General features: G+C 38.0%; 1 protein-coding gene across 1 annotated transcript in view; it reads left to right on the top strand.

The window, feature by feature from the left end:
- The first annotated feature begins 16 nt into the window (after nucleotides 1-16).
- Nucleotides 17-16351, top strand: part of LOC105534658 (enhancer of polycomb homolog 2-like) — a 53926-nt gene continuing 37591 nt past the window's right edge. Inside the window, exon 1 of the mRNA XM_011973435.1 lies at nucleotides 17-203. Within this exon, the coding sequence (XP_011828825.1) occupies nucleotides 51-203 (153 nt within the window). The 5' untranslated portion in view covers nucleotides 17-50. The remainder of the gene's footprint in view (nucleotides 204-16351) is intronic.

Raw genomic sequence — 16351 nt, forward strand, 5'->3', positions numbered from 1 at the left:
CGCCCGCCCCGCCGCCGCCGCCCGGGCTGTTCCTGTAAGGCGGGGAGACAATGAGTAAACTCTCCTTCCGAGCGCGGGCGCTGGACGCCGCCAAGCCGCTGCCTATCTACCGCGGCAAGGACATGCCTGATCTCAACGACTGCGTCTCCATCAACCGGGCCGTGCCCCAGATGCCCACCGGGATGGAGAAGGAGGAGGAATCGGTAGGGACTCGAGTGTTTATTACCCCCCCTTCCCTCCTCCCCCCTCCCCTTTGTCAGTCGGGCCTCGCCATTCACAGAGCGCTTTACGCTCGCTGGAGGGCGCCGCTGCTGCTCTAACGCACGGGACTCTACGCCGGCGGAGTAGCGTAAACCCTCTCGGCTGGCGTAGCGCCCGCCCGCGGCCGCCATGTTGTTGCGTCCCAGTGTTGTGATTAGCTCGCAGCGCTGCTTACGCTGCCGTAAGGGGGCCTTGCCGTAAGCGGCGGCCGGGAATGGCGCAGGGGATGCGCTGGCCGCACTTGGCGTACGGTCTCTGTTTACCTTCCCACCTCCCTCCCCCAGGCGCGGGGCTAATTAATGGCGGGGTATTATTTGGCTAGGCAAGATGATTATTTTTTCCACTTTTAAATTTTGTATTGGGTTCTCTTGGAAATGACTGTAGAAGGGCGCTTTCAAAACAAACATCTTCCTCCCAGCAGTGTAATCATCCTGGCTTCCCCGCCCGCGACGGTGCAGCGGGATGAGGCGGTACAGCACTGCGGCGGGGGAGGGCGGGGACCACGACTACCGACCGGGTAGTAGCGTCCGAGAGCCGCCCGCCGGCCAGTTCAGCCGACCCGACCCGAGCCGGGCGCGGGGTGGACGGGCTCTGACTGCTTCGCCGAGACGGCCGTGCTCCGTGCGCAGTGTTAGAGAGGAGCCGGGGATGCCCCGGAGCGAGCTGCCGGCGTAGCGTTGTCCTCGAGAATTGTCATTGCGAGGTGATCCTTAGAAGTTGAGGACCTAGTGCGTCTAAATTGGCAGTTGTAATTTTGATAATACAGCATCTTTTGGGAAAACTGCCGCTTTTTCTCCGATGGGTTAATTTTTGCAGACGGTTGAATATCTGGCTTAACAGAGAGTGTTTATGACTCGAGTGGTGTTACTTGCTTGCGAAGTTCATAGTAACTGCACCCTCAAGAATTTCTTCAATGAACCTGCAGTCCCGCCTTATTGTCAACCTCGGGTGTGTGTGGATTGGTTCTCTTGCTTCTGTGGCTGTCAAAAGGAAGCTCGAGGTTTCCGTGATTGGTTTTCTCTTTTGAGTATTAATATTGCAGGAAATGCTTTTATGCCTTTGATTGGCTGGTCGAGTTCTGACCTCACTGTGTTACCCTGTTATTACTACTTTGCTCTGATTTAATCACATTTCTCTTTGATTACTTGAAAGTCTTATATTTTCAGTAGAAAATGAATATGGCCGTAGTATCAGGATGAACTTAACTGTGTGTGTATACAAACGTATATGTGATACATATATATACATGCACATATACATACATATGTGTGTGCATAGATATAAATATGTATCATCAAAACAGCATTTATCTCTAAGGTTTAGAGCTGTGAGAACTTTTTTTTGTATGTGAGAACTCTTTTATTTGTTTCAAACTTGACTCAGTTTTCCATGGGAAGGAAAATTAAGATAAAATTATATTATGTACAATAGTTAATTGCATTGAACCCTAATAAGCACAACTTTGGATATTTTTGCTATTTTGTGGGTCTTGATCCAAAAGAAAGATGGTCTTAAAAGTACCAGTATTGTGTGTAATTACTTGGATCCTATTATTTTAGAACTTGAGTCAAGAAATCTATTCTAGGCCAGGCGCGGTGGCTCACGCCTGTAATCCCAGCACTACGGGAGGCCGAGGCCGGCGGATCATGAGGTCAGGAGTTCGAGACGAGCCTGGCCAGTATGGTGAAACTCCGTCTCTACTAAAAATTAGTCGGGCGCGGTGGTGCGCGCCTGTTGTTCCAGCTACTCGGGAGGCTGAGGCAGAAGAATTGCCTGAACTCGGGAGGCAGAAGTTGCAGTGAGCAGAGATCATGCCACTGCACTTCAGGCCTGGGCGACAGAGCGAGACTCCATCTCAAAAATAACGAAATCTGTTCTAGAGTGAACAGTTAACTCCTGGAAGATATATTACTTTTTGCAATCACCAACATATATGGTCCTTAGTATGCCGCATATGTTTTGGTATTTTATCTTAATTTAGTAAGATTACTTACAGAGTAACTTTTTCATGCTTCATTAAAAATAAAAGTGCTTAACTCGTGTTGCAATTTTTTTGTTTGTTTGTTTTTTGAGATGGAATTTCCCTGTTGTCGCCAAGGCTGGATTGGCGTGATCTCGGCTCACTGCAACCTCTGCCTACTGAGTTCAAGCGACTTTCCTGCCTCAGCCCCGCCGAGTAGCTGAGATTATAGGCGCCCACTGCCTGGCCCAGCTAATTTTTGTATTTTTAGTAGAGTTGGGGTTTCACCATATTGGCCAGGCTGGTCTCAAACTCTTGACCTCAGGTGATCACCCGCCTTGGCCTCCCAAAGTTCTGGGATTATAGGTGTGAGCCACCGCGCCTGGCGGCGCCTTGCATATATATATTTTTGATACTGAATCTAGCTCTGTCGCCAAACTGGAGTGTAGTGACGCGATCTCGACTCACCTGCAGCCTTCACCTCCCGGGTTCAAACGATTCTCCTGCCTCAGCCTCTCAAGTAGTTCGGACTACAGGCACGCGCCACCACCCTCAGCTAATTTTTGTATTTTTAGTAGAGACGGGGTTTCATCATGTTGACCAGAATGATCTCGATCTCTTGACCTCGTGATCCACCTGCCTCGGCCTCCCAAAGGGCTGGAATTACAGGTGTGAGCCACCGTGCCCTGCCGCACCTTGCAATTTTTTATTAACTCTTTTAGAAAAAATTATTTTCAAAGTAGAGCATGAGTGCTAAACCTGGATACTTTTCAGTAGCCTACTTCAGTTGCCCAATTTTAAGGAAGAAGAAATCCAAATTCTGATAAAACGAGAGTTGAAACCCAGAACCTCTGATTAACTTTGTCCTGTCCTTTCTGCCCCTTTAATAAATGCTAAAAGTGGAGGTTCTTAAAATCAATTAAGCAAACCTTAATAGTTAAGATTTATAGTCTGAAGTCTTTTGCTTCCCAGAGTGTCCCAATTGGGGTATCAGTTTTTCCTTTTCTTTCTTTTTTAAATATGTATGTCAGAAGACTTGTGTTTTCATGAGTGACAGCAAATTCATTTCTCTGGTCTTATTTACAGGACTTCTGTTATTAAGGAGAATTATGTATTTATAAAAATGGTTCTGCCTTGATAAATATTTCTAAGCAACAGTAAAATGTCATACGTTTCACAAATGTTTTGTGTTTCGCTTGAATTGTGTTTTAAGTAACTTTCAATGTCTGGATGTCCTTAACTCCTTATTTTTATATAGGAGTTTGAATTCTTTTGAATCAGTAGGCTTGTAACGAACAAACCAACCTTGGCTTACGGATTCACAGTTGTTGCCGGGTGTCTCTGAACTGTGCTGTCCTGCTTGGTTGGCAAAATCTTTTGAATCCTTCGTGGATGGCTTTTTCCCATTCCCTCGCTATCCCCACCCACCCTTAAAATTAAGGCCTGTCTCGTCTGTGTAGCTATTGGACTATCATTAGACTTCGTTTATATAAACAAAGTCATTGACTAGATTTTGAGTTACATTCTGACTGATTACATTCTAACAATGCTTGGATGAGGTGATTAGGTGTTCTTGGGCATTGGTAACATTGTATCGTTGATAATCATGTCATCCTATGTAGCCTCTTCTTTTGGACACGGAAACATCTTTCACTTATTTTCTTCCCTGTCCTTATTATCATTGTCCTCTGCTGAGAGCTGCCAGTTGGCATCCTCCTTTAACTTGGTCTTTGTAGTTCTCCTCACGACACTTGGTCTAGGTCAAGTACTGTACACTTAGGTTTACTTAGAATTTAGACCAGAAAAATCAGGCAGCCAGCGGTTCTGCCACCTCCCTATGAGTGTTGTATAGTGGTAGTTGATGTTTTTACTAATACCTGCCATTTACTGAATACTTCGTATATTCCAGATACTGTGTTAAGGGCTTTACGTATATTGTTTCATTTAATCCTTTTTTAAAATAAACTTTCTTTGAGGTATAATTTACGTACAAAAAACGTACCTGTTTACATTGTGGAGTTTGATGAGTTTTGACAAATGCATACATGCACGAAAACAAGATACAGAACATTTCCAACATTGGAAAAGTTCCCTTGTGCTCCTCTGCAACTAGTCTCTCTCCACTCATAGTTCAAAGCAACTGTTTATTTGTTTTCGTTTACTGTAGATTAGTTTGCCTTTTCTAGAATTTCATATAAATGGAATCATACATTTTTTTGTGTCTAGCTTACTTTGTTCAGCATGATACATTTAAGATTCATCCTTGCTGTATGAGTCTGTTCCTTTATATTGCTGAGTAGTAGTCCAGTGAATTTGATATGCTATCTTTATGCATTTCTCTGATTTTTGAGTTGTTTCCAGTTTTTGATTATCATTTGATTCTGGTAACAGCCCTATGAGTTATTACTGTTTCTGTTTTATAGAGGAAAAACTGAAAGATCTTGCTGCTAGTGTAGGGCTGAAATTCAGACCCTTGGTATTGGTGTCACAAAAGCATATACTCATAGTCACCATGCTTGCATATTCAGGGTTCTTACAGAACCCAGAGTTACCATCTGAACTGTGATTAAGTTTATTATAGTTTTTGTAAATAATATTTTACTTTTTATAATTTCGGAAGGCTTAAAAGTGGCCAATTTGGTTAGACTGTTAAATTATTAGGAAATGTAGTTTTTTCATTACTTAATTTGGTCTGACTTTTGCTCTTGGCTTTTCAGATTTTCTTTCTTTTTTTCTTAGCAGTTTGTTAACTTTGCTTTCCCCTGTATTGGCACCATTATATTTATTCCCGTGTTTATGTTATCTTAAGCATATAAGAAATTTGTGGGAAACTGTCCCATTTTATTGTTTAGATTTTTTTCCTGCTAGAATATAATGTCTCTAAGGGCAAAGATCTTTGCTTATTTTGTTCATTAATATATTCCAAGTGCCTGGAACTGTGCCTGGCACATAATGCATGCTTGAAAAATGTTTGTTGAGTGTTGAATGGGCTTCTATTTCTTTTTTTGTTCGAAGAGCTGTATTTGTGTCTTTCCTCCCCCTCCCCCAATATCTATCTATATGTAAAATTTATTAGCAGAATTTGATAAATTCTTCCTTCAGGAATTCTTTTTGGTTGCTTACTTTGGTACTATGTATACCTAAATATTATATCCTTGTTTCCTCTTGAGTCAGAGGCCTCTTTAAATATAGAATCTTTTCACACGCAGATATGGTTGCAGTATAAATCTTTATCTTGTTTTAAGTAACTCTTACAGGTGTGTGTAGATTTGTGTGAGATACTTTTTCATACCAGAATGTACCAGTCTACATGAATCATGTGGTTCACCTTATTTTTAAAGAAGATCCATGACTAATTTGAATTGCCATATCTCCTCTCATATGTTGTCTAATTTTTGCCATTATGTTCATATTTTAAGTGATATTTTGAATTCGTAGGGTAGGAATATTATCAGTTTTGATACCTTTTCAGAATTACTATTGGCAGTAATATATTTCAGGTTTCATAATGGAGAGGGTATAAAATGCAGTTTTGTAAATTGATACTGTAAAAACATGAAACATTTCTTCTTTTAACAAAAGCAAATGACATGCCAGTTATTATCTAAATGCCAGTTGTTATCTAAATAAGATATTGGGAAACTAAAGTGTTCTGTATAGCAAAAGTATGTGTAAGGTTGTTTACTGAAATGTTGTTAGGAATAAAAGAAGATGCAGACTTTGATTTCATGGAACTTAAATGAACCATTAAGTCCAAAAACATGTATCTGGAAAGTTAGCAAAAACTACAGGGTTAAGACAACCTGACAGACATCAGAAGAGCATTAGAGAAAGTTAAATGTTAGTGTAGTTGAGAGGCATGAGGTGATTCATTGCGTGTTATAGGGAAGTCTTCTTGGAGAGTTGTAACAATTTGGGCTTTCAGATTTGGTTGTATGGTGTATGTTGAAGCAAATATTTGAGCATAGGAATATCTAAAGCAAGTTCTGAGGATGCTGAGTAGACCAAAGGAAGGTTCTTCCATGGTAGATGTTTTCTGTCAATCATTGCCTATTCTTCTTCCTGTTTAGAAACTTCAGGAGGATAGCACTCTGATGTTGCTGACCGTATCATTCTCCTGTTTTTGTTTGGACATGCAGACATCTTTTACTTCTGTCTTCCCATTCCTTTTATCCCTGTTATATCTTCAGCACTAGAAACTGTTTAAAACATAGAAGCACTCAGTAAATATTTGGTGAATGAAGGAGTAAAAATAGGGGTGGAGATTAGGTTGGAAAAAAGGTAGAATTATACTAAATTGTAGATAGTTTTGAATGTTAGGCCTAGAAGTTTCTAGGGTGGTATAGATGAAAGACCACTGAAGTGTGGTTCTGGAGTTTTTGTTTCTAGTTCTGGTTGTCATGGGTTAACCCATTTATGCCTAAATGGGTTAAATGGCCATGTAATTTGGAAAGTTGCTTAGCTTTTCTGAGCCTCAGGTTGTTCATCACAGCTAACATTTGAGTGTGTGTTTTTGAGTGTGTTGAGCATGTGCCAGGCACTTTGTTAAACTCAGTAGATGGTTTAGAGCTGATTATAACAGTAGGACATATAGGTGTTACTACTTCTTTTTCAGCGGAAGAAACTGAAACTTTAGAAATTAAGTAACTCACTTAAGATCATCCATCTAAAAAAGAACATGCTAGAGACAGAATTTGAGCTCAGGCTGATTGACTCTGGGGCTCTTGCTTTACCGTTGTACTGCTTCATCTGTAAAATGGGTTGAGAACTAGAAAATATCTAAGGTCCATTATAGCTTTACTGTTCTATCATTTATTATCCCATTAAAAGTTCAAAATTCCAGATTCTTGAGATAGAGAGCATTATTGGTCTGGCTTGCATCAGGTATCTACCTCTCAATCTGCCATTCAAAGAGCAGGGGAAGTTAGGATACCTGTGTTGAGAAGCATTACCCTCCCAACCGGGGAGCTGCCCTGAGAGATCTGCTACTGATGTAATATGGCATGATCAAAAGTTAGGAAGTTAAAGTGTTAAATTATTTTAATCCATGGTTTGTCCCAAGGTGAGTTTGTATACTTAGTGTGTTTTTGCAAACCCTAAATTTGTAAGATATTTTAATGAGCTTAGAATAATTTGTATGTATTATGTTTTAAATGAAATTTGAATCAAAGACTGTAAAAGAAGTCTCCGGTGTCCTTTTAAAGAAAGCAAACTCTTCACACTTAATACTTTTCAAAGTCGTAAGGGATGAGTTTTGTGTGACCTCGTAGAAATTATTTAACCTTCCTGGCCCGTAGTTTTCTCATTTGTGAAATAGAATTGGACTGAGTGACCTTTAAAGTACCTTTGACTCTAAAAGTTACTTGAACCTCTGAAACCACATGTCTATCTACTGGCATATTGTCCAGGATTATAATTAGATGAAAAGAACTAACAAATGTGACATTAAATATTGGGAAGAAATTAATGCTTAAGGTTTAACTCTACTGCTGAGATGCTGTCACTTTGGCTTGTTCTTTTATGAGGATCAATTACATTCATTTGCTATATACTATTAATTTTTCCTAGAGCTCAGTAGAGCAGTCCATTCTGTGTGTAAGTTTTGGTTATGATTTCCTTGCTTTCATGAAATTTTCTTCACCATCTTTACTAGGCTTACTTATTGCTGTAAGTATTCTGAAGTTCAGTAGTACTTTTAGTCCTTACCACTTGAGTTTATTTTAATTTTCTAGTATCATTTTTCTCACTTGAGTGTGTGTGTAAGGGTGTGTGTGTGAATTTTATATATGTATGAGAAAGAGCATGTGCACGAGAGAGAGTAGACACTTACTTCCCCAACAAGACTAAGTCTTGAGGAAGGTATCATGTCTGTTTTATTCAGTACCTAAGACAGGCAGGAGAGCAATTCAGGCACTTCTGTCACTTTCTATCTTAAGTGATAAAAAGTTTGTAATACAGGCACTTAGCATGATGCTGGTCACTTGGATTGAGTTTGGTTGTATTGGTAAACAATGCAGCTCTGCATCTTCATTTAGTTTTAGGTAGAGTTGACGTAGAGAAACAGTAATGGGTGCATAGAGACAGCATGAGGAGGAGAGGCTGATAGGAATAAGCCATGAAGGAGACCAGTGTAGATGGCAGAAGATCCAGCATGATTATTTGATTTTAACTTAAAGTGAATCGTCGATTACTTGCCTTGTCTATACTATTTAAATAGGATAGAACTTTAAATTTACATATTCTATCATGCAGAACTGCTTCTTACAGGGTTAACACCGTGGAGGAAGATGCCAGTCACTTCCAGTTTCTCCTCAGCACTGTTTCATTGTATCTGTCTGCTTTTAGGTTTTTGGTTTTACTGTCAGCTGCTGTTGCTATAAAGTCAGAGGAATGCAGAGTGGAGAGTCAGCCCTATCTGCTACCTCTCTAACTCCTATCTTTGCTTCCCTGATTGCTTGCTTTTTTTTTTTTTTTTAAATGGGCTAAGGACAAAGGACTCTTGGTTGGGGAGTCAACAAGCAGCATTCAGTTTTGCTGCTAATTCGGTGCAGTTGTTGGAACTTTGAAATTGTGATTTAGGTTCCAATTCTGGCCTCTGCCACTTTCCTTATCGGTGAGGTAAGTTACTTAACCTCATTTAGTCCCATTTCCTCATCTGTTTAATAAGTATCTGAAAAGTTAGTTTTAAAGGTTACTTTTTTTTTTTTTTTTTTGAGATGAGTCTCGCTCTGTCGCCCAGGCTGGAGTGCAGTGGCGCGGTCTTGGCTCACTGCAACCTCTGCCTCTCTGGTTCAAGTGATTCTCCTGACTTAGCCTCCCGAGTAGCTGGGACTATAGGCGTGCACTGCCGGGCCCAGCTGATCTTCGTATTTTTAGTAGAGATGGGGTTTCACCATGTTGGCCAGAAAGGTCTCGATCTCTTGACCTCGTCATCTGCCCGCCTCAGCCTCCCAAAGTGCTGGGATTACAGGTGTGAGCTACCATGCCCGGCCAAGATTACATTTTTTTATAAAGTCTGTGTCTTATAGGCAACACCCATTTTTTTGGTAACAATTTTTCACTTACACAGGATAACAAATGTGAAAGTTGATGGAAGAGTAGAATGTAGAGTATTCCCATACATTATTCTGTGATAGAGTTTCACATTTTTTTCTGATGCCAATTAAACATTTTTACAGCTTGAGGCCAGGAGTTTGAGACTAGCTTGGGCAACGTAGTATGACTCCATGTCTACAAAAAATAAAAAAATTAGCTGGGTGGAGTGGCATGTACCTGTAGTCTCAGCTACTTAGGAGGCTGAAACTGGAGGATTCCTTGAGCCCAGGAATTCAAGGCTGAGTGAACTGTGATAGTGCCACTGCACTCCAGCCTGGATGACAGAGTGAGATTGAGACCCTGTCTCTTAAAAACAAGCAAACAAAAGAGAACGCTTTCAAACATTACAAGTTAATATGTGTGTTTTCCTCCTTCTTTCTCTGTTTTCTGGCACAGCAGTTAACAACCAGATTGATTTTAAAAACTAAAGACCTTGAAAATTTTGTACTAAGAGATCTAACTCTTCAGTTACTCTATAGAGTAATAATTGGGCCCTGAATAATTAATAAATTTTGTTTTCGTTCTTCAGAATGATTTTTTGTTTTGGGTAGATAGTTATGGGGAAGATAAGTTTTAGTGATGAAAATCTATGCAGTGGGTGTTGTACACTAGAGAAGTGAATGAAGAGTGACATTCCAGTATACCATTGAATTCTTGGATGAGCACTTTTGTTTGGAAACTTTCAAAAGTATGGTATTGATGAGGGTAGCCATGCCATTTATTTGATTCTTGAGATGTTTCTCAACTGGGGCATTATTGGCATTCGATTTGTAGTTGGTTGTATGGGATGGTCAAGGCAAAACAAGAAGTTTATTACTAATTTCTGAAACATTCTAGTTGGAATAACCCCAAAATGCTTCCTCCTTTCCAAGTGAAGGGTATTGGCATCTGATTTGAGAATTATGATCCAGGGCTTCTTAACCTTTTTTTGGTGACATAGACTCTTTTGGCAGTCTGGTGAAACTCCTTAGAATGATGCCATAAATGCATAAAATAAAATCAGATAAATCAATTATATTGAAATATAGTTATCAAAGTAAACAATTTTTAATATATGTGCTTTATTAACACATTAAGTACAGAATCTACAGTGTATCTAGTTACTGTAAATTCAAAATAGTGATAAATATAAACAGTATTTTGACATAATTTGACTTGAAAAGATCTAGAATTTCTGTTGGTATTGCTAGTACTACTGTGGTCTGTTGTCTACATTACGAATTGAAGGAAATGTTAAATTTGTTAGAAGTTTGTGTTTTCTCATCCAAGTTCATGGACCCCTTAGTTCTTTCTATGGATGTTTTGGGAACCTATGACCTGAGATTCAGAAATCTTCGGGAGAATTTGCATGGCCCAAATGGCAATCTCATTCCTGTGTTGTCTCAAAAGCATACAGGCTGCAGATTTTATTCCCATTACTATACAGGAGATGGTACTGTAGACAGAATTGTCTTATTTTCACATTTAACACATTTACTACTAGCTTTTTAAAATTGAAAAATAATAGATCCACATGATTTAAATATAAAAATTTAACAGCACAAAAGCATATACATAAAAAGTAAGTGTCTTTCCTTCCTCAGGTTTACAGATATGCTACAGAGGCAGCTGCTCTTAGCTGTGTGTGTGTGTGTGTGTGTGTGTGTGTGTGCGCGCGCGCGCGCATTTTAGAAAATTTCTAGACAAAGACTTTTTACTTGGTAAAGTAACCAAGTAATTCTCTCGTACTCATTTTGTAAGTGAGTAATATGTGATCTTAAAGTTAGCTTTTTAATCTACAGTTACAAGGTCAGGCAATTTTGATTTTAAATTCCTTCCCTTTAATATCTCTGAGGAATTGAGAATTAGCAGAATGTAGCTTTCTGTTCATTGTAGTTTGGATAGCAAACCTTAACTCGTCATTCCTAAGTGGTTGTTTGGTTGTCAGCAAAGCCTTGCATTGTGCATAGGACTTTTGCTTGTATTCCTATTTTTATACAAAAAAAATGAAGTTAGATTAATTATTAAGTGACTTGTCAGTGTTTTTACTGTAATATTTATTTATGGCCTCAAGTGGTAACTTGAGTCAGAAGAGCAACAATAAGATACCCTTTTGAAGAAAGCCATCCTATTCAGGTATCATGTTGGCAAGCCTGATATTTCATATGGACTGCACTGTCTCATACTTTCACTGTAGTTGTTTGTGATGTTTATTCATTCAGTAACTTAGCCCCATAAGCAAAGGGACCTTGTCTTTGTTACCTTTGTATACTCGATCATTTGGTATAGATGGCGTATTGGTATTTGCTCACTAAATATTTGATGATGGAATGTACAGCACCTGCTATGTGCTTTAGACACAGAAAGGAGTAAGATGTGGTACCCATTCACAAGCAGCTTATAGCTTAGTAGGAGAGAAAAGAGTTTTACACAGATGAACACATTTTAATGTGTTAATGTGGAAAATGAAAATGATACTGTGGAAATTTATTTCATGAGGGACATGATTTGAGCCAGAGTTTAAATATCAATTCATGTAATAGCTAATTGACTTTAATATACTATTGAATTCATTTTTACAGATTAGTCTTGAAATGATTCCTGTATGCCAGAATGCCATGAGTTTTTTTTTTTAGATGCCTATTGTTACACTCATAGAGGAAAGTGTGTGACACCCAGTAGAGTTATTAAGAGGGTTGAGACAGTTTTGGGATCTAGTGTAGATTCACCGTTTAGGACAGGCAAAATTGTATTATGAACAGTGCCTGTTGAACGAGTTTGGAAGAACAGAAACTGTTACGGAGGATGGTAAAGGAACAGTACTGCTTCAAGTAATGCATAGGTTTTACTTAATTTTGGCTTCAAGTGTTGGGTCACTTTCTGTGAAACCAAGTACTTGGAAGAAGATTGTTTATATATTATAGGTGCTTGGTCAGTAGGAGTTTATTTGAAATAGCCTAACCACCTTGCAGAGTTCATCAAGGCTTTCAAAATACCTCCCCAAAAAATTTCCAAAGGTTTAGGTCAGTGATTCTGAAGCTTTAGCATGCTTCAGAATGACCTAGAGGGCCTGTTAAAACACAGATCACTGGGTCTTATTCCCGTTAGTGTCTGATTAAGTCTAGAATAGGGCCTGGGAATTTGCATTTTTAAGAAGTTCCCAGATGATCCTGGTGCTGCTTGTCCCAACTTTGAAAACCACCAGTTTAAGAGGTAGTATTGTGGTTCTTATCTTGGCCACACACCAGAATATCTGGGATGCTTTTATAAAGTACACTTAAAAGCTTTGTCCTAGATCTGCCAACCAAATCACAAGTTAGGCGTGATTCTGGATTCAGTAGAATTGATTTGTCTAGGTAGAAAAAAGGGATTGGCGTGTGTGCCCATGATCCATGCCTTTCTGCCTTACCATTTACCACACCTTTCAGGGTTTCTTTCCTTGTGATGTAATTCATTGGCTTTCAGATTTTTTTTGACTGTGACTAATTGTGTGTGTGCGTGTGTGCGTGCGCGTGTGTGTGTAACTGAAATAAAGTGCACTTTGACAGACATATCTGTATTATACATATACTAATACAATTGATTTTTATTATTCAAGATAGTTATGTTCTGTTATGTTGCCATGAGCACAGAATTATTTAATACCTAAGCCGTTGCTCCTAGGGGAAATAACATGGTTAAGTTCTTGCTAGACCCTGGTCACAACAGTTTCATTTGCTGATCAGTTTGTAACTTTGTTTTATGTATGTTTCTGTTTTTAAATTATCTATTTAAAACACATTGTTGATTCATTGACATTGAACTCACAGCCAGCAGCACTGTAACTCATGTCTGAGGGAAGCTTAACACATGTATTTTCTCCATAAGGCGCATCACAGTCCTCTTGTGCTGAGGGACACTGGACTACACTTCAGCACCATACTTGGGGGCACCTTTAGACAGTGAAATTACCCACGAAAGGCATAAAAATGTGAAAAACATGGCACTAAGTAGAACATAAAAAGGATGCTTGTTTACAGTATGAAAGTTGAAACAAGATGTTAGAGTGTCACCTTGTTTGACCTCAGCTGGGAATATATGTCAGGTGGGCAACGCAAATATTTCACTGTTCTGCACGTGTCTGCAAGTGACTGAGAAAGTGTCACAAATAAAATTTAGCAAGTAGGCGAATTTGCAAATAAGGAATTTGCAAGTAATGAAGATTAGTGGGGGGTGTGTGTGTGTGTATATATATATGCATTTTTCCCTTTTCAGTTCTATTTTGTTAAAAATAATTTTGGTCATGAGCTACTAGATTGATTTCATGATTCACTAGTGGTTCAGCTCACAGTTTGAAAAACGCTGCTTTACTTAATTCAGCAGCATGGGTTATATATTATTTACTACTTATGCAATGATAAGTGATAAATGATATTAAACTATATATGTGTTATATAGTTTGTTTTGTATGATTATTATAGTTTTATTATTAAAAGATATATCTTTTAATAATATATAAAAGATATATCTTTTAATAATATATAAAAGATACTACTTTGTGTAGTAAACATAGAGTTTAGTCTTAATGAGGAACTTGGGTTTTGCAGGGTACAGCCTCAAGTTTGTATTTGTAATAGATCATTATTAGATGGACTGTGGAGGCAGTGCATGGGTAGTGGCGGTGGCAGAAGACTAGAGACAAAACTAGTTATGAGTGTACTGAACTGTGATTTCTGACTGCATTTTCAGCAAATTTACGGCGGAATAAAAACAATTTGGATACTTTGTAAGGATTAAGGAGTTTCATTTAAATCTTCATCTTATGTCAGGGTTTCTTAACTGAGGTCTTTGATACCTAGATAGACTTAATGGGGTCTGTGAACTTTCTGGGTTTGTTTTTGTTTTGTCACCACAGTTTCATATGGATGTTTACCACTTCCCTTCCAGAGAATCATCAGACCTAGAGTAAATGACCCTGATGACTCATTAAGGAGGTTAAGAATCGCATTTTAGGTGATAATGCAGATTGCTTTTTTTTAAAAAAATAGTTAATCTTCATTACATATGAATCACAAAGGTTTAAATTTTCTGAGAAATCTGAGGAGGTATTTTAAAGTTTTAGACCGAATTTATACTGATGTGAAATGCAGAATTTTACTTATTGATTCTTCGTTGTTTGTGGAAACATATTACTGATGAATATAAATATATTGAATATAAAGAATATTATTACTTTTAAGCATTAAAGTAAATCTAGATATTGTGACTAGGCACACTGGCTCATGCTTTTAATCCCAGCCCTTTGGTAGGCTGAGACAGGAAGATCACTTGAGGCCAGGAGTTTGAGACCAGCACAGGCAACATAGCAGGTCTCTACACAAAAAAAAATTTTTTTTAATCTGGATACCATTTGCTTGTATTGCAGTGGAATTGTGTTTAGAAACAGTGGCGTAAATAAAAGTTGCCCTTTATTTACTGTTAGGACATTAACACAGCATGGGAAGGTGCTGATTCTGTAGCGTGATAAAACAGTACAGATGGTCGTTGCAAATGTACTCAACCACCTGAGCATATCTTGAGGTAGTTAATTTCTCTGTAAACTAGAAAAATGAAACCCCAGATTGTTCACATTATATTATTCTGTTTTTGGAAATACTCTTCCGTTATTAGAATATCATGTATGTTCATTTGTAAAAAATTCAGAATATGCAGAAAAAGTGTGAAGAAGAAAACACAAATCCCTTAAACTTCCACCTGTCTTGAGATATCCCTGTGGTTGACCTTTGGGTGAATGTACATCCTTCCATACTTTTTATCTATGTAATATATTTATATGTAAATAGGTATATGTGTGTAAGAGAGAAAAAGAGAAAGAGAGGTTTGTTTTTTAAAATCTACTTGAGGTTGAAAAATTTGGGGAAAGAATTTCTTTAGCTCATTTTGAGCCATCCCATCAATTATTGGATTAGCTTTATTCACTGTAGCCTGAGACATGGGTGGTATAAGAGAATGGCAGCTTGTATTGGGTCACTGGTCTAAAGGGAGCTTGAGAGGAAGGAATAGTCGTTTTCCAAAACAAGGGAATTTTAAATATAGATATAGTCATTAAAGAAATTCCTGTGTGCTGAGCATCAATTCTTATTTTTTATTACTGTAACTAACTAGTGGTCTGGTGTATATGTTGACTGTAATCTGTTCGGTTCCATATTGAGGGAAATTGATATATCAATCAAGAGTTTTTTTATTCAGTCCTTAATAAAAAATGTTTCTGGTTTTTGATTTAAAGTTAAGTAGATTTCCCCCTTCGAGTTAATTACCTCATTTTTTCCATAGAACTTGTGTAGTTCTAGTATACACTGCTTTGTAGATCAGTGTATTCGTTCAAGTGGATATCCAGTTGTCTAAACATCATTTAAAAAAAATATATTTTCTCCCTGGTATGAGATGCCACCTTCATCATATTTGAATTTCTTAAGGTCATTTGGTGTATATTTTAACTTTTAATTTTGTTCTGTTTAAATTTTCCTTCAAAAATTTTTTCGTGTGCAAAAAACCTTTAAATCATTGTTTTATCTTTTTAAAGATAAGATTATGAATTGTTTATTATCTCATCTTTCATCATTTATTTTTATATCTGGTAGAGCTAGTTACTTCCCCTTACTCATTATTCTGCTTTTTCAGAGTTTACTGGCAGTTGTTTCTTACTTTTTCATATGAACTTTATCATTGTTTTGTCTAACTCCCAAAAATAATGTTGGCAGTTTTACTGGGATTCACCATACTTTTATCAATTAGCTTATAGAGAATTGACATCTTTATGATGTTGACTTCCTGTTTTGGAATGTGGCTTGTCTCCTCATTTGTCAGAGTCTACTGTGTATCCTGTTAGAGGGTTGGTTTTGTGCATTTTTTGTTGAGCTTATTCCTAGGAATTTCATCTATTTGGTATTGTAAATGGAATCTTCTCTCTCATTATAACTTATAACTTCTTAAAGCTGTTGATTTCTATATGTTAATTTTATATCCTGCAACTTTATTAAATTGTTTGTACTAGTTTTTGAACTGATTCTCTTATGT

This window comes from Mandrillus leucophaeus, unplaced genomic scaffold, assembly GCF_000951045.1.
Source record: "Mandrillus leucophaeus isolate KB7577 unplaced genomic scaffold, Mleu.le_1.0 Scaffold1374, whole genome shotgun sequence".
In the NCBI taxonomy this organism is placed as follows: Eukaryota; Metazoa; Chordata; class Mammalia; order Primates; family Cercopithecidae; genus Mandrillus; species Mandrillus leucophaeus.